This window comes from Schistocerca americana, chromosome 2 (assembly GCF_021461395.2).
Source record: "Schistocerca americana isolate TAMUIC-IGC-003095 chromosome 2, iqSchAmer2.1, whole genome shotgun sequence".
NCBI classification, from domain to species: Eukaryota; Metazoa; Arthropoda; class Insecta; order Orthoptera; family Acrididae; genus Schistocerca; species Schistocerca americana.
In genome coordinates this window covers 413,028,816-413,047,551 of record NC_060120.1, presented here as the reverse complement: position 1 = coordinate 413,047,551, position 18,736 = coordinate 413,028,816, and the positions used below count along the sequence as shown (strand labels likewise).

General features: G+C 40.2%; 1 protein-coding gene across 1 annotated transcript in view; it reads right to left on the bottom strand.

The window, feature by feature from the left end:
* Positions 1-12,364: 12,364 nt before the first annotated feature.
* The window catches only part of LOC124594061 (macrophage mannose receptor 1-like), an 82,554-nt gene continuing 76,182 nt past the window's right edge, over positions 12,365-18,736 (bottom strand). The window contains exon 6 of the mRNA XM_047132411.1: positions 12,365-12,531. Coding sequence (XP_046988367.1) covers positions 12,365-12,531 — 167 coding nt within the window. The remainder of the gene's footprint in view (positions 12,532-18,736) is intronic.

Genomic DNA, 18,736 nt, shown 5'->3' with positions numbered 1-18,736 from the left:
CTATGATGATGCAGGTAGTTGAGGCTGAGCGCTCTGTTCTACAGAAAGTGTGTTTGTTCGATACTTCCTGTTTGACCATCATTATAATAAATTGCGTCCTAACTGTACAATGGCAGGATATAAGATTTATACTTGGAAAAAGAAGGGAGGTAAGGGAAGATTCCAGTTAGATTACATTACGGGCATGCAGAATTTCCAAAATCGAGTATTAGATTGTATGGCATACCCAGGAGCAAATATAGACTGAGAGCACAATTTAGGAATGGTGAAGAGTTGGCTCAGGTTCAAGAGACTAGTCAGAAGGAATCAGTGCGCTAGGAAGCGGGATAAAGCAATCCTAACGAATAAGAGAGAGATACGCTTCAAGTTTCGTGAGGGTACAGATACTGCGATAATGAATGCCTCAGTAGGCAGTTACTTTTAAGAGGAATATACATCTCTAAAAAGGACAGTCACAAGGTTCCAAAGAAAACAAAGTAGATAAAAGGAAGGTAAATACGGAGAAACCATGTGTAACAGAAGAAATACTTCAGTTAATCGACGGAAGAAACAAGTACAAAAATATAAATCACTTAGGGATGAAACAAACAGGCAGTTCACTGAAGCTAGGAAAAATATAAAGAAATCGACAAAGAAATCATTGTTGGAAGGACTGACTCAGCATGTAAAAAAGTCGAAACAACCTTCGGTGAAATTAAAACCAAGAGCGGTAGTATTAAGAATACAATGGGAATTACGCTGTTAAATGCAGAGGAGAGTGTGTACATGTCAAATGAGTACACTGAAGGCCTCTGTGATGGGGAGGACTTTTCTGATAACGTGATAGAGGAAGAAACAGGAGTCGACAGGGTAGAGATAGGGGATCCAGTTCTAGAGTCAGAATTTAATGTATGACTTAAGATCAAATAAGGCAGACGGGATGGATAACATTCCCTCAGAATTTCTAGAATCATTGGCGGAAAGGAAACAAACCAGTTATTCACGTTGGTGAGTAGAATGTATGAGAATGGCGGTTAGCATCAGACTTTCGGAAAAATATCATCCACTCATTTCAGGAGATAGCAAGAGCCGACATGTGCGAGAATCATCGCACAATCATCTTAACAGCGGGTGCAGCCAAGTTGCTGACAACAATAATATACGGAAGAATGGAAAAGAAAATTAAGATTCTGTTAGATGATGACCAGTTTGGCTTTAGCGAAGGTAAAGGCATCAGAGAGACAGCTCTGACGTTGCGGCTGATTTTGGAAGCATGAAAATAATAGTAGTAATCAAGTCACGTACATTGAATTTGTCTACCTGGATAAACCGTCGGACAATTTAAAATGGTGCAAGACGTTTGAAATTCTGAGAAAAGTAGGGATAAGCTATAGGGAAAGGTGGGTAATATATAATATGTAATAGAGCCAAGAGGGAATAATAAGAATGGGAGACCAAGAACGAAATGTCTGGATTAAAAAGGTTGTAAGAAAGGGATGCAATCTTTCACCCCCTACTGATCAATCTATACATCGAAGAAGCAATGACAGAAATACAAGAAAGATTAAAGTGTGGGATTAAAGTTTATCGCAAAAGGATATTAGCGGTAACTGTAGGGCCCGGATTTTAATGACAACTCATATTTTTTTCTGAACTATAGGGAGAATTTTAGAACAATTTATACACAAATCTAGGCATTTTAGTGTTGAAAAATGTATTTTGATTGTGCATGTAAAGTCATATTTCAACAAATGTTAGTAATAGGTCATATTGCGAATAACGTTTAATATAATAGGTCATATTTCCGTCAACTTTTGCCAAAAATGCATATACCGTTTTCCTCGTATCATACGGCACACACGAATAAGAAAATGAATATGTTGCTCACGAGACAATATTTAACGTGCTATTATGAAAGACAAACAGATAAATTAGTACACAGCTTTAGTTCTCAGGACTGTAGCAGATAATCGGTGTACCACAACAGTTGTTTCGCGAACATAAGACATTGTTGCTCAGAGTCGACAACACGCTCTCAGAGCCAACAAAGGCGGCTTCTGCCGTAATAATCATCGCAGTCACACAGGTGTTCCCAGTAACCAGTTTGAATACAGCCTTTGCCTTGTTCAACATACCTAAAGCAAAGTTCTCCGACAGCGTGAGGTTTCGAGGGTATGTTCGAGAATTTGGAGAGAAGTTGTTTAGTACTGATGGGAAAATACTATTTTGTAAACTGTGTGCAGTTAAAGTTAGTGCAGAAAACCGCTTTAATGTGCAACAACACTGTAATACCGCTAAATACAGCAGCTGTGTAAGAGAAGTGCTGAAAATAACAGCAGGCAAACGCTGTTATTTGAACAGACAGGTCAGGTCAATTGTCAACCGTGCAATCATTCTGCAAGGATTTGTGTGAGATGATGATGCCCTGCTACATCTCATTGGAAAAGCAGAAGATTCCACATTTCAGACGGTTCTTGGAGAAGTACACAACTCATCCAGTTCCTGATGAATCAACACTGAGAAAGAACTATTTATCCGTAAGCTACAGTGGTGTGCTCAACAAAATACGAATTACTATTGCTGAGCAAAAGATCTGGCAGTCGATAGATAAAACTACGGATATTAGTGGGCGATATATTGCAAATGATGTTGTTGGTGTTCTAAAAGTTGATGGCCCGGGAGATATGTTCCTGCTAACGTGTGAAGCTCTCGATAGAGTAAACAATTCGAAGATTGCTGTTTCACAACTCTCTGAAGCTATTGCGGCCGGATGGTGTGAAAAGAGACAACGTTTTGCTGCTTGTAACAGATGGAGCTTCATATATGGCTAAAGCAGCCAAAGGGCTTCAGATTCTGTACCCAAGTACGGTGTACGCCACTTGCCTTGCACATGCGTTCTACAGAGTTGCCGAAGAGATGTGCTCAAATTACCCTGACGTAGACAAAGTAATTTCCTGTGGCTAGAAAATCTATATGAAGGCTCCGCTACGGGTGCAGAAATTCAAGGAACAAGCACCTTCAACGCCCCTCCCACCTAAACCTGTTCTTACACGATGGGGTTCTTGGCTTAATGCTGCTGAGTAATAATGCACCAACTACACCCAAATAAAGACAATCTGCTGTGAGCTTGATAGCGATGAATCAAGTGCCATCAAAATTGCGAAAGAAGTTTTTACAGATACATTGTCTCGAAACCTGGCATACATCAACGCCAATTTTCATTGATATTAAAAGCCATCAAACGACTGGAAGCTGTTGGCACTCAGCTATGTGCAACATGTGCCGAGTGAGTTGGGTCGAGCTCGTGATCATGTGGCTGACAAAGTGAAAACCAATCTGCGAAGTGTTCTCCAACGGAATCCTGGATATTCTATACTGTGCAAAATTAGTGACTGTCTTTCAGGGAATGCCGCAACATTTGAAGATACTAAAACAAAGCTGAACTCAAGTGACCTGGCTGCCTTCAAATACGATCCAGTGACGTCTTGTGAAGTGGAGCTTCTCCAGGTACAAAACTATCCTCAGCAACAACCGTAGATCTTTGACAACGGAAAACCTGAAAATGCACTTTATGATCCAGTGCAACCTTACAGATACTGAAGATTGACATACGGTATTAAATAATGTGAAACGCTTTAAATACTATGTAGAAATAAACACATTGTTTTACTGTTTCGATAGATTATCTTTTCACTGTACTTTGTGTTTAGAAAATAAAACATTCAAACTTTCAAAAATAGGTGCAAATTAGCCCCAAACACTATAGAAAGAAAGAACTATACTTACAATATTTTGAGAAGTGAGTTTTGTATTACTTTATGGTGAATCAAAAATTAAATGAACAAACAAGAATGCTTTAAATAAACTTCTATTAAGTCATATTTTAATTTTTAAGCTCATATTTATGTACGTTTTAGGTCATAAATGCTTGCATATATCACTGTTTTTTAGGTAATTAAAATCTGGGGCCTAGTGATAAGATTTGTTGCTGACATGGCTGTCCTCAGTGAAAATGAAGAAGAATTAACAGATCCGCTGAATGGAACGAACGGTCTAATGAGTATACAACATGAATTGAGAATAAATCTAAGAAAGACGAAAATCATGAGAAGTTGCAGAAATAACAACAGCGAGGAATTTAAACATCAGGACTACTGATCAAGAAGTTAGTTAAGTTAAGGAATTGTGGCACCTAGGCAGCAAAATTACTCATGACGGATGGAGGAAGGAAGAGAGAAAAATCAGACTAGCAGTGGTACGCTATTCAGTGGCGCCGAAAATGTGTTAAATTAGAACATGTTTAGTGATATTTTGCATTTAGTGAGAAAACGGTACGTACCTGGATATGAGTTCTTTATACCAAACTTAACCGACTTGGTCCCACTACAAGCCCTCAACGTCTGCAAAGTAAATTTCGTTATGTCTTGTGTAAGTCAGTACATATGGATAGCCGTCGACGAAAAGACGAATTTTTCTCGTAGTTTCAGTAGCGGTTTCGTAGCTGGCGAACTCAAAGGTGAAGAGCTCTCAAAACCAAAACTGATTTCAACGAAGTGTTGAACCAACACAGATCTTTTCATTGCAGTATATTTGTGAATGATTGTCTTAAGAGAGTTGTTATCTGAAGAAATTAATTCGTGTTTCGTGGTACTTTCAAGTGTATACTAAGGTAATATAGTAGGCTATGGTAGCTGATCTGAGTAGATATTACTGTTTTGTGTGAAATGTTCAGTAACATGTGTTCGTAACGTTACACAACATTTCCTTGAATATTTTACCTATTTTCCTTGCATAGGTATGTAAATACTTTGTGTGTTAATGTTCAATAAAAATCTCGGCTCTACTTATGACAAACAAGACTATGAATGCAGGAGAACTCGTCAGAGTCCTGCGGCATTAGTATACATGTAAACGTCCTAACGTAAAATCAGTTACTTCTTGCTCATTGTTTTGTGCATTGCATGACTTGCCTTTAAGAGGAAAAACATATTCTGATTCTGTTTTTGATGACTTATTGGAGTTTATAGCACAAACAGATGATCAAATTTTGCCGAGATATATATTTATACTTATATTTCTCATAGAACCAAAAAATATTTGCGAGGGGCGTTCAATGCGTAATGCAACACATTTTTTCTCAGTCAATTTCGGTTGAGGAAAATGTAGAATTTGTTGTGGGACATCATGGAATATTCCCGCTTCAGTCCCTATAGTTTCATGAAGTTCCAACAGGTGGTGATGCAATACGCAGCCTTCAAAACGGCCTCAGTAACAGAGGTGCGTTCCAAGGAGAGTGCTCTCTTTTGATAATACCAGATATTCATAGCGCTACAGAGACTTGGTAGTGAACAAAAGCACGGTGAGTCGTTGGGTAGGCGTCTGGCAAGATCGTGCAACATGCAAACCTGTCCTCATTCAGCCTACAGCCCGGATCTCAAACTTTCCGACTTCCATCTGCTTGGCCCATTCCGTGGGGAGCAGTGCGTGGATAGTGTGAAGGTTATTGATGCAGCAAGACGTTGACTTCGATGTTGACCAATATAATGGTACCCTGCGAGTATAAAGACCTCCCAGTAGGGTGGCGTAAGGTCGTCGCACTGACCGGACATTGTGATGAAAAACAGGATTTTATAGCCAAAAGAGTGGGAATAACATGGTGTATTGGAATCCTGAATAAAACCAACCTGCTTTCAGAAAAAAAGATGTTGCGTTACTTACTGAACGCCGCTCGTAGTTGAACCGTGCTGCGAAGTACTAACTCTCCTTGCTCCATCAGCTGACTAATATGAAACAAACTGTACAGTTTTAGCCGCGCGGGATCAGCCGAGCGGTCTCAGGTGCTGATGTCATGGGCTGTGCGGCTGGTCCCGGCGGAGGTTCGAGTCCTCCCTCGGGAATGGGTGTGTGTGTTTGTCCTTAGGATAATTTAGGTTAAGTAATGTGTAAGCTTAGAGACTGACGACCTTATCAGTTAAGTCCCATAAGATTTAACACAAATTTGTACATTTTTGTACAGTTTTATGGTATGTGTTATCCTAATTATCCTACAGGTTGTACGTAAGCGAGTACAGGATGTAATTTGCACTCAGGTCGATTTTCAAAGTGATGCTTAAGCTTGTGGTAATGGTTCGAAATCACAAAATTTGGGAAATACTATCCATACAAAACTTTTAATGGCAGTAAAACATGTAATTGGTCAGATGGGTATTTTGCTGTTACTATGCTGTTAGCACGCTTACGTATATGACACTGACCACGCACTAAGAGTACGCTGTAGAAACTAATAGAGAAAAGGGGAGCAGACAGAATCACATGTATGAGACAACGCTTTGCTCTTTGTTTCCTACAGATTTCAACTTGCGGGCGCCCATGATTGCATTCGTGCATATTCCAGTCGTGAAACATGTTACAAATACTCCAAACATTACGTGGACAAATGATCAGACCCTGGTGTTCGTTTTGTTGGCAGTGTTTATCACTGTATAAAGCTACTCTGAAATCTTGGGTTTTTTTCATAATGAAATAGGACGGATAACCAGCAGCTAGTATCAAGATACATCAAGAAAATATAATGAACACGCAGAGTGCAAAATTCACCAAGTAACTTAGAATAACTTATTTATTTTCCAAGGAATGAGCATGAAGGCTAAAAGACAATATGTGGAAAGTTCTACGAAATAGCAGGTAATTTAACTAAGTGCCACGACTGTTGATAAGTGGGGCGAGGAAATAGAGAAAATAGGAATGTCGTTGGACCACATGCATCCAACTAAATAAACATTACCGTCAACTACAGAACTTCGATATTCAAGATAATTTACCAGAGTCTGTAATCAAATTTATGAGTCCTGTTACAGCGCGACTTTAGTGTAATCGTGAATGCTCTTTTGCAAAGTACCCGTGAGACAGCGATAAACATCACTACCATTGCGACTGCAACTTTGTCAAATCCGTTCATTTCCCATTGTCCATGCTGATCATCCAGAAAGTATCCTCTGTTGGTGTGTACCGCGAAGCGTGCAACCGTGGTTGACAGCATTTGTGTGCCAAGTGAACAGTTGTTCAGTAAACATCCAAAAAATATTTTATTAGCAAAGCTATGTATCCCTCCATGCTTCTATGGTAGTTATTGGCCATGAGTTCTTCTACTGAAAATTCCGCGAGACGGGAGGCCCAATAAGAAGATTAACTAGAAGGGAATCTCAAATTAGCTCAGTGTTGAGCGAAGAAATTTTATGAACTCGTCAAGGGCTGTTGAAGAAGTGTGGGGAAGCAAGCCGGCTGCAATGAAGTGGGGAAGTATTGGTTTCTCTCCGAGTCGCTCAGCCAATCCCTGTGCAACAGAGTGCCTGACGTTTGTAGTAAGCTGCTTACAAAGAGATTGCACTGTATACTTATATAAAATGGAATCTCTAAATTTTGTTTCAAAACCTGGTCATTTTATGTAAGACTATGAAATGATTACCTATTGTGAATCCCCTCATGGTTACTAATTGTTTACTTAAAAAATCCACTTTCTGTAAAACTCTAAGAGTGGCGCATATTAAATCTAGGAAGTTTTACTTTTGGAATTAGATGCAGTTTGCCACAAAGGTTTCAGGAAACTACCTCTTTTACTTTTTAAATTCTTCCATTTTTAAAAGTATTTGAATTGCATAATATTAAAGTTAGTTTCTGTTTACCATAAAAACGTGTAGTAGAAGTTTCCATGAATACCTCATCTTCTTTTTGAATTATTAAACAAATTTCGTATCTAAATTTCGTAAAACGAGTTAGATTAACTAGTGTCTTTTATTAAGGGGCGTTGGAAAGCCCCATCCCGACAATGTTAAATTTAATAACATGGCTTCCCTGTATTTCCGGAGCCACTTTGGCCATTGACATGATAGTTTTACAGGAAATTAAACTATATGTTCTGATTCTACTGATCTAGAATAATTACATTTCAGCCACTGATTTCGGAAATATAATTTTTTAATTACATAGTTAAAATTTTGTATACTATTTTTGCACATTATCCTAAATGATTTTAAATATACATAAAATTATGTTCTTCTTTTAGTTCAGTAAACTCAGGACATGTATTTTATTACTCCCAGTAAATTTGAATACTCTACTCGACGTGGTTTCTGAGATTTAGGGAAAAATGCAATAGAAAATGCAAATTTTCAGGAATGGCTTCTAAAGTTTCAAAAGACTGTAATTCAATATAGGCTTCATTTTTTTTTTTTTTTTTATTTTTAGTCACTCAGAAGCACCCTGCACCATACTGTATATCATCCTCTTGATCTTTTTCCATGTTTTTTCTTCTTTTGTTCTTTCTGGACTCCCTAGTGGCCAATTGTGCTGCACACTTCAACCAGTGTAGATGATATTTAAACAATAAAATACTTACCACGTGAGTTTATACGTGAAATATATATCATTTTATCCGGAAAATTTCTAATTTTATAATGAGATAAAAATCCGAAAATGTCAAAAAAAAATTCCGTTCCAACTCCCCTTAAGCTACAAAGACAAGATAACAGCACTATATTCATTATTTGTAATAATCCGCCTAGAGGGTAAATGTTTAGCAATGAGAAACCAGACCTTAGTACAACTTGGGATGCAAGCACCACAAAATGATGCTATCAGTGTGCTAAACTTCGAAATTACAAACAAAAAAAAGTTACAATGTCAACGAACTACTTCAATACATTTCTCACAACAAACCACTTCTCAATGACAATCAAAGGAAATTTACGTTATCTCGGACGGGATCGACAAGAACACTGACGGATTTATTTAATTTGACGCACCAAGCGGCACCTGGAAAACTTCTTAATCGCCTGTGAGGGCCATTTCTATCCTCCACAACACCGGGTTCTTCGTGCCGTTTCTCCGATGCAGGCAAATTTTAAAACAAGGATATAAACTCCATGATCCACCAACGAGCATTTCTTATGAAATGAATGTATCATATGCTTGTCAGCCTTCGTTCGCCAATATAAAAGAGACAATACTCACTGAATAATTGACTGGGAGCGATAGATACATCTATGATCTTTTAACATTGCTGCACCTGATGATGCGGCTTTACGCCGCGAAACCTTGAATATCAATAAAACATAAATTATACCAGCTGTCTGTGGAATTCTTCTTAACATCAAGCCTTTCAATAGCTGCGGATACGCAGAATATGAAATACTCCGTGGTACGTGACTTACCTTTCATCAGACAACTGAAAATTAGGAAAGCTTTTACTAAAAGATACACGGATCGAGCTTCCTCTGTCAGACTCACTCACAACAATGATGTGTACGTTAGAACTAGTTTAACCACTTCTCGGCATGCAGTAGCACTATCCAAGACAAAAAAAGTTTGTCAGTTTTCCCGTCCTGGACATTTTGTAGCACCTTCCGCTACTTGTCGAGCCACAAATACAAAAGAAGAAAAAATATATATTTAGGTAAAAGTGACCAACTGGTTGTCAGGAGACTGATAATTTCCATGTTACTTGTTCTTTATTTTGGTCTGACAGAATCGTGGAAACTAACGACCACTATACTACGTTTTTCAGCCATGTTTGTATTGTGATATTTCCTTCTGGCAGCACTTGTTCGGATATGAGAAGGTTTTGTTGATTCTTTGCTTATGTGAGTATAACATTTAGACTTCTCTAGTGAAAAAAAAAAAAACGGTTGCCTTCAAACGTCTATATTTGTCGCATCCTCTGTTGTACTGGCGTAACCTGTCAATGCGATCATTTACGAAGTCGCTAGCTGTCGCTTCTAATGCGCAGGCCTCAGCTGAAGAACTACACCTCCTCTCCTCTACTGGCAGTGGCAGTTGGCAAAAGAGCGCGCGCCATCATTGTTGTCCCCTCCTCTGCTGCACATTCTAGCAGAAGAGTGGGGTGCTGAGGAAGGCGGAGATTGGAGAGCGGTATGGTACTGGGGTCACACTGGTGATCTGAAACATTTCTAGTCAAAGTCAGTAACAAAATCTTAGTTGTAAAGAAGGAATCACAGTTACTTTTACCTACATCATAAACAGCGTAGAAGTAGCAACTGAGAAAGAATGCGTGAAAATAGTGAGAAAGTAACTAAATCTTTCACTTCTTTTAATGTGATTACTCCAGTATTTATGAAGACAGGTTATACACGTTGCTTAATGCCGAATTGGAAGTTAGCATTCGTATTAAAATTAGGCGCGCGGGATTAGCCGAGCGGTCTAGGGCGCTGCAGTCATGGACTGTGCGGCTGGTCCCTCGGGCATGGGTGCGTGTGTTTGTCTTTAGGATAATTTAGCTTAAGTAGTGTGTAAGCTTAGGGACTGATGACCTTAGCAGTTAAGTCCCATAAGATTTCACAAACATTTGAACATTTTTATTAAAATTAAAGTTTTACAGGTTTTGTGCAATTTAAGGACATACCGGGAAGCACTTCATACGAAAATTTCACAGCAACTAAAGATATCGGGTGCCTGGAGCTGAAGTGTCTTTGCTGAATAGGGAGATACCTGCGATTTGATAGCTCGGTAAAGGTCTCTTGAAGTCTATTCTAGTCAACTGGTATTGTCCTTGTTGTATTTTTTTTTTTTTTGTGTCTCTGATGATATTGTGATATGGGCTGTCGATTTACTGGTTGTTAGGAAGGTTGTGTAATTGATCGTATTCAAATTACAGTTCCACGCTTGCCTCCTCTGTGCAGCCACCTTGTAACCTGTGGTTGTCCTTTAATGTTCGTTCTTCCTATTCTCGGAGAAAGTCGTAGTTCTTGAATCTATCATAGCCTTCTGTAGTTGAGGATAATCCTTTTCCCGTTGTTACCTGGCGAAACTGCTACCTTATAGTCGGGCTGGCCTAGAAAGTCTCGATTTGTGCAGGACGATATCCAAAAGACTTTCTTGACTGGGGAAATCCTTTATCTTAGGTGCGGAGAATTGGTTATTTAGAAATTGAATAATAAGGATTGGAGAAGTGAATGTCTTCTTACAAGAGTTTTCTGAATTGTTTTTAATTATATACATTGATGGTTTCAAGAACCGGTTATTAAATGTTTTGTCAATGTTAAGCGCCGTTGCCGGCTACGAATTACGATTTGTAGCCCTCCCCTATACAGAATTGTTGCATTTAAAGTAAATATTTTCCTTTTTGTCACTTATTAGACATTTCAACAATCGCTGTAGCCCATAAAAAAAATTTCTAATTCCCTTATGGTAAACCCAGCTCACCAAAATGATGAACTCGTCTGAAATAACTAAATAATGGAAATGAGTACTGCCGCACATGCCTTTATCGGAACAATAAATACACTCTCAGGAATTAATAGTTTGGTAGCACGTCACACTTTTTCATTATATAAAAAAAAACAAGAGAAAGCGTCCAGGACTCGTCACATTACCTCAACAACTATCGCCACTGCTGAACAGCGACAAGTGTGGCTCTTAAATGGATAATCTAAATGTCTAAGTAAGTACTTCATCTAACGCTCAAGCCCTTTTAATTGGCACTCAACACAACTGTTAGGCAGCAACGAACAGTTGGTTTGGATATGGTCCGGCAAAAAAGTGATAGTAATTTTATGAGATGAGATTAGTAGATCTTCAGAGATGATTAAGACAAGGCTATGATAATTTACGTATCTCCACGTAGTAAATGTTAACATCATTGACAGAAATATGTTTAACATAACATCGGTGGTGACACGCAAGTTTTATAAGGAGGAAACTTAATAATGAAAAGGAAGCTGAAAGTGAATTTATTTAGTAGCCATTGTTTGTGGTAAGCAGAGACTGTATATGGTTCAAACTGCTGTGAGCACTATGGGACTTAACTTCTGAGGTCATCAGTCCCCTAGAACGTAGAACTACTTAAACCTAACTAACCTAAAGACATCACACACATCCATGCCCGAGGCAGGATTCGAACCTGCGACCGTAGCGGTCGCGCTGTTCCAGACTGTAACGCCGGCCGGCAGACTGTATGTAAATACTTAAATCATAACTGATATGAGACAGAAAAGTCTGGATAATAGAACGTAGGTTGCATCTGACAGTTTAACATTCGATTTATTCTACGAATTTGTTAAATAAAGGAAAGGAAACAGAAATTAATAACGAAGTTCCATTGCTCATTCAATGGAAAACACTGATGACAATCATCTTGTCAGATGGAATAAATAAAGGCCAGAAACACTAGGTTAAGAGGAAAATGACAACTACTGCTGTTTACAGCGAAATCTTTATTCACATGTCACATATACGAGTTCCTCTGTGCATCAACCAGTTTAGTAATATCGGAGATTAGGCCCGTGCCTTCCGAGTAACTTTCCTTTATTCGTTGTATGGAGGGAGAGCGGCGCTTGCGCCCTCAGACCTGTGTTCTGAGAACCTGAGCGCGTCATATAGGCACTATCTCGCAGATGAAGGGCAGTTCCGAATCACAGCGCACGTCATTTAATGCGCCTATACCTTGCAGAGACAGGCAGTTCTCTGGCCTCCCTTGGTCGTTGTTGTCCGGCTGGTTAACTCCCCACGGCTGGAATTCCATGTCTTTTATGTGCCTTCCTGTAAAAAGTAAACACTACATCACTCTCAGTAGAAACTACATAAATCTAACTGCCTCATGAACATCTTCCGAATGAAGCGAGAAAGAGAGAGAGAGAGGGAGAGAGACAGGAAAAAAATGGGCCTCTAGAGATATGACAGGATACGTGCCTTCTCACAGCAGAAGCAATTCTTAACGCATTATTAAAATAAAAACGGGGTAACATACCAAGGGGGGTGTAATATGTAATGTAAGAATAGAAAACTTATTTATAGTTGTAGTAAACTGCGTGTTGACTTGTATGTGCCTACGATCTCCTGTGGCAATAATTCGAGCTCATCACTGGTGCTCTTACAAGTGACACTCTTCTTAATGATATCTGCAATAGTGGTAGTCTAGTGTCAACAATGCATGTACTATGGTAGTGGCTGGAAATAACTGAAAGTGTGATTAAGGAGACTTCGAACGTAGAAATATGAACTCGTAGCCGTGATTATGTTCGAAAATGGTCGTAAAGCTAATTTTTTCCGATCCGAAAAGAACATATAGAAGTAGTTATCCCATTACTTAAGTTATCGTAAGTCACTGAAACTTCTTATATTATTCTATCTCAGTTCATACCCCTAAATCAATTTATGCGTAACAGCAATTTCCTTGCCAACATGGCCCCAGATTTCATTGTAGGTGGTAAGTGATGGTACAGAACCTGTGCAGTATTGTGACCAAGTACTATTGGGAAAGTTTGTATGCGTAGGTACAAATGCATCCGCTACAAGCAGACATTTGGAATATATTATATACGTGTTCATAGATCACTTTATATTTGTCTCGTACTTCTACGGATAGTAAATACTCAAAACCGTCACTATGTAACGACGTAGTTAGCTTAAATTAAGCATATGTATGAAACACAAAACACTGGAGCAAGTAAGAAACAATACTGTGGCCACGGTCGAATTTAAAAGGTAAAAGCAACCGCGCCGCAAGAGAATTTCGATGTTCGTCGAAATTACATACATATTTAAGCTAAACGATACACTTCAACATGAAGTACATCCTCGCGTGTCCATCTTTGGCTGTATTCTAAATAAGGACATAGATGTTACACGAAGTTGCAGCGAAAGTGTTTTACAAGAATTAATTCGACTTTGTTCCAGAATAGATAAAATAAAAATTTGAATATGTGTCTTAAAATGTAGAGAGTATAAATTCAGCATGTTACGATTTTCCAAGAGGGAAACAATGTGTTGCGATTAAATGTGTCTAACACATTACCACCTAAAACAGGGTATGACTCGAAATACGACTCTGCAAAATGCACACATTGGATCACACCTCATAAATGGATGTCAAGAGTTGTCACTAAGACAGATAACGAATCTATCCCCTCAAGAATTCTGGTTACTCCAGAATGGGAATCTGCTGACCCCAACACAGCAACATCTAGCCTCTTAATGTAAAACAAACTACGGGACCACAAAAATAGCAGCTAACCCTAACTGGTCCACTATAGACCATGGAAAACTAAAAGAAGACCAGCGACTATACAAACTAGAAAACAAAGACAGATTCCAGACTGTTTAGAAGCTAGCGCTTAACACATCCACAAGGTGATAAAATTTGTTGCCTTACAACTGAGCCAGCAGAATGTTATTATGTGAAATATATCTACATCACAGAACTATGTGCCCTAATGGAGAATACTTACAAGGGTCGCTCGGAGGAAACAGAACTCGACAAAGTGTATGAAGATCTTGTAAGCGCACTTGAAAGTTCATTTCTGCCATACCAAGACAACGCCTCACTGCGATGTCTTTAGAAAATGACAGTGACGAAAAAATGCACTTTAGAAAAGTCAGAAGAAGTAGGCTAATAAGCGTAGAACTAACGAAAGCAGCGGCGGAACTCAAGTGTGGACGTAATTTCTCTCCAAAAAACGTAGGCTTACTCCAGAGATGTTCGATGGTTGGTTGGTTGGTTTTTTGGGGGAAGAGACCAAACAGCGAGGTCATCGGTCTCATCGGATTAGGGAAGGACAGGGAAGGAAGTCGGCCGTGCCCTTTCAGAGGAACCATCCCAGCATTTGCCTGGAGCGATTTAGGGAGGAGATGTTCGACTCACATGGGTTCCTCCAAGAACAATATCCGTTACCGGTGACCAAATCCAAATGACTGCCGTAATACGTATGGTCTAAAAACGTTGTAGTAAGTAAAATGAGACAACACTGTAACAAGCAAATAGTAACAAAATCAAATAGTAACAATGGAACTCTTATGGGGACATACATTTGAGTCATAGCATTATATGTAGAAACGCGGGTACATTACATTAGGAAAGTTTACACAATCTGCGAGACACAGAAGCTTTTAGTGTTTGCATACATTAACGCAAAAAACGGTGTAATGGCTCTCCCATCACAGCAGACGACGGAGAAAGAATAGTAAACGATACACTACCTGAACAGAATCTACATATCCTGAAGAATGTACATATTCTGAACAGGGAGGGACGGACAGCCACTAGCTTTTCAAGGGAACGCTTGACGGCGAAGTAATAGATATTTCTGTCGTAAATAATGAAACCCTGACAGCAATAGGAGATTTAGACCTCTCACGAAGATTGCACAGAAAGTGACCACAATAAAATCACAGACAGACAACATAGTAGAATATGTATGCAACGAGAGACTCTTACTCCACAAACCGAGATAGCGAGAAATCATATCAAATTGTCCTCTGCAAGTCCGCCCCTGGTAGCTGAGTGGTCAGTGCGACGGAATATCAAACCCAACGGCCCGGGTTCGATTCCCGGCTGGTTCGGAGATTTTCTCCGCTCAGGGACTGGGTATTGTGTTGTCCTTATGATCATCATTTCATCCCCATCCACACGAAAGTCGCCGAAGTGGTGTCAACTCGAAAGACTTGCACCAGGTGAACGGTCTACCAGACGGGGGCCGCGCGGGATTAGCCGAGCGGTCTGGGGCGCTGCAGTCATGGGCTGTGCGGCTGGTCCCGGCGGATGTTCGAGTCCTCCCTCGGGCATGGGTGTGTGTGTTTGGCCTTAGCATAATTTAGGTTAAGTAGTGTGTAAGAATAGGGACTGATGGCCTTAGCAGTTAAGTCAAATAGCATTTCACACTTTTTTTTACCCAACGAGAGGCCCTAGCCACACGGCATTTCCATTTATCCTCTGCAAAACGTAACAGGAAGCGTGGACTACACAATCCGTAAACTGACCGAAATGATACAGCCAGCACAAAGGACAGCAATACCACGAACAATAAATCAAAACTCTCAAAAATCCCATGGTCACACGCACACTCAAACCTAAGAAAAACAAGAAAAGCTGAAAAATACAACCAACGAGCAAACAATGCCAGAGAATAAGAAGGCAGGCTGGATGAAGACGGAGGAATATATGTATAAACAAGTGGGGAGAGACTGTAGAATATTTACTGTAAAAACACCTGATGACGATGAATAAATAGACCATCAGATACATCTCAACCTAAGAACAGTACACTATAGCCTGACTAGTGAATTGAAATAGTCACTTGCGCATTTGCGTGAGAAGAGGTCGCGCAAGCTATACCAAGACTAAAGAGAAACCGATGGCACCCACGTGGAATTCCTACAACATCGTAATGTTGGAACCAGCAAATACAGTAATCGTCAATAAAGTCACGGATTAAGAACCAGACGACCCAAAATCATACCGGCGAATTTTCTTACTGAATACAGTTGCGAAAGTCAAGGAACGCTTTCTTTACGACGGACCACAGTCATCCGCGAGCTAATGGGGCTTAGCCCGCATCAGAATCAGTTTAGGAACAACACATATCAACTGAAGGCGCGACAGAGAAACCTCTCCGCCTAATGGAAAACACAGGTCGGAAATATGCAACTTATAACGACAGACAAGGCCACGGGAGTAGACAACATTCCATTAGAACTACTGATGGCCCTGAGAGAGCCAGTCATGAGAAAACTCTACCATCTGGTGAGCAAGATGTATGAGACAGGCGAAATACCCTCAGACTTCAAGAAGAATATAATAATTGCGATCCCAAAGAAAGCAGGTGTGGACAGATGTGAAAATTACCGAACTATCAGTTTAAAAAGTCACAGCTGCAAAATACTAACGCGAATTCTTTACAGACGAATGGAAAAACTGGCAGAAGTCGACCTCGGGGAAGATCCGTTTGGATTCCGTAGAAATATTGGAACACTCCTGTGGCAATACTGACCTTACGCCTTATCTTAGAAGAAAGACTAAGCAAAGGCAAACATACGTTTCTAGCATTTGTAGACTTAGAGAAAGCGTTTGACAATGTTGACTGTAATACTCTCTTTCAAATTCTGAAGGTGGCAGAGGTAAAATACAGGGAGCGAAAGGCTATTTACAATTTGTACAAAAACCAGATGGCAGTTCTGAGTCGAGGGACATGAAAGGGAAGCAGTGGTTGGGAAGGGAGTGAGACAGGGTTGTAGCCTCTCCCCGATGTTATTCAATCTGTATATTGAGCAAGCAGTGAAGGAAACAAAAGAAAAATTCGGAGTAGTACTAAAATCCATGGAGAAGAAATAAAAATTTTGAGGTTCGCCGATGACATTGTAATTCTGTCAGAGACAGCAAAGGACTTGGAAGAGCAGCTGAACGGAATGGACAGTGTCTTGAAAGGAGGGTATAAGATGAACATCAACAAAAGCAAAATGAGGATCATGGAATGTAGTCGAATTAAGTCGGGTGATGCTGAGGGAATTAGATTAGGAAATGAGACACTTAAAGTAGTAAAGGAGTTTCGTATTTGAGGAGCAAAATAACTAACGATGGTCGAAGTAGAGAGGATATAAAATGTAGACTGGCAATGGAAAGGAAAGCGTTTCTGAAGAAGAGGAATTTGTTAACATCGAGTATATATTTAAATGTCAGGAAGTCGTTTCTGAAAGTATTTGTGTGGAGTGTAGCCATGTATGGAAGTGAAACATGGACGATAAACAGATTGGACAAGAAGAGAATAGAAGCTTTCGAAATGTGGTGCAACAGAAGAATGCTGAAGATTAGATGGGTGGATCACGTAACTAATGAGGAGGTATTGAATAGAATAGGGGAGAAGAGGAGTTTGTGGCACAACTTGACAAGAAGAAGGGACCGGTTGGTAGGGCATGTTCTGAGGCATCAAGGGATCACAAATTTAGCATTGGAGGGCAGCGTGGAGGGTAAAAATCGTAGAGGGAGACCAAGAGATGAATACACTAAGCAGATTCCGAAGGATGTAGCTTGCAGTAAGTACTGGGAGATGAAGAAGCTTGCACGGGATAGAGTAGCATGGAGAGCTGCATCAAACCAGTCTCAGGACTGAAGACCACAACAACAACGGCAGACATCGCAGCAGCATTTGACAACCTCTGATGGCTTCAGATATTTGCACTTCTTGGGGAGTTGCTGATAGCGGCCACACTGTACCACAGCCCCCGGGATTACTGTAGGGACAAGATTGCTGAGTGGCCAGAAGAGAAACGGGATGCGGTCAAAAGAATTACAAAGGCACACTCACACCTCAAGCCCATCTTCTGGGGTCTAGCAACGGAACCTCTAGTACATCTCGTGGGGAGCATTGACAGCGGTAACGGAATCCTAGCATATGCCGACCACCTGCTGGTGGAGGTGTTGGCCAACTTCGGAGTACAACTTGTTAAGAAAGCCAGTGACGTACTTCAACACAAATGAAACTGACGACTGTCCCGGACAAAACACTTCACACGTTACTTAAAGCTAAAACTTGTGACACGATTCCAGAGAATTGCGATCAACAAAGGTCTTTCCTTCAAGACCCACATACCAACAGTAGAAGACCAGGCTGAAAAATGCTACAGAAACTGGCAAATGCAGGTTACAGACTTCCACTAACGCACCACAATAATATACCTCTATGCAACTTCTGATTCCTTTATATGCTTCGCAGTAAGCAATTTGACACAGAAATTGCTGCTGGCGACAATCATGACTGCTGTGAGGTGCAGGCAGAGAGGTGTGCTTCTGCAGCTATGAGGAGCCATTGTAACTACCTCTCTTGAGTCCTCTGCGTAGTCTTTGGCGTCTTTCCAGTCGACATCGCCGTATTGAACGGTGATGCGTTTCAGGGACAAAATAAGAGCGCTCGCAGAAGAAAGTATCACCGATAAACCATATCTTAAGATAGGGCGGTTTAATACATAGCGAAGG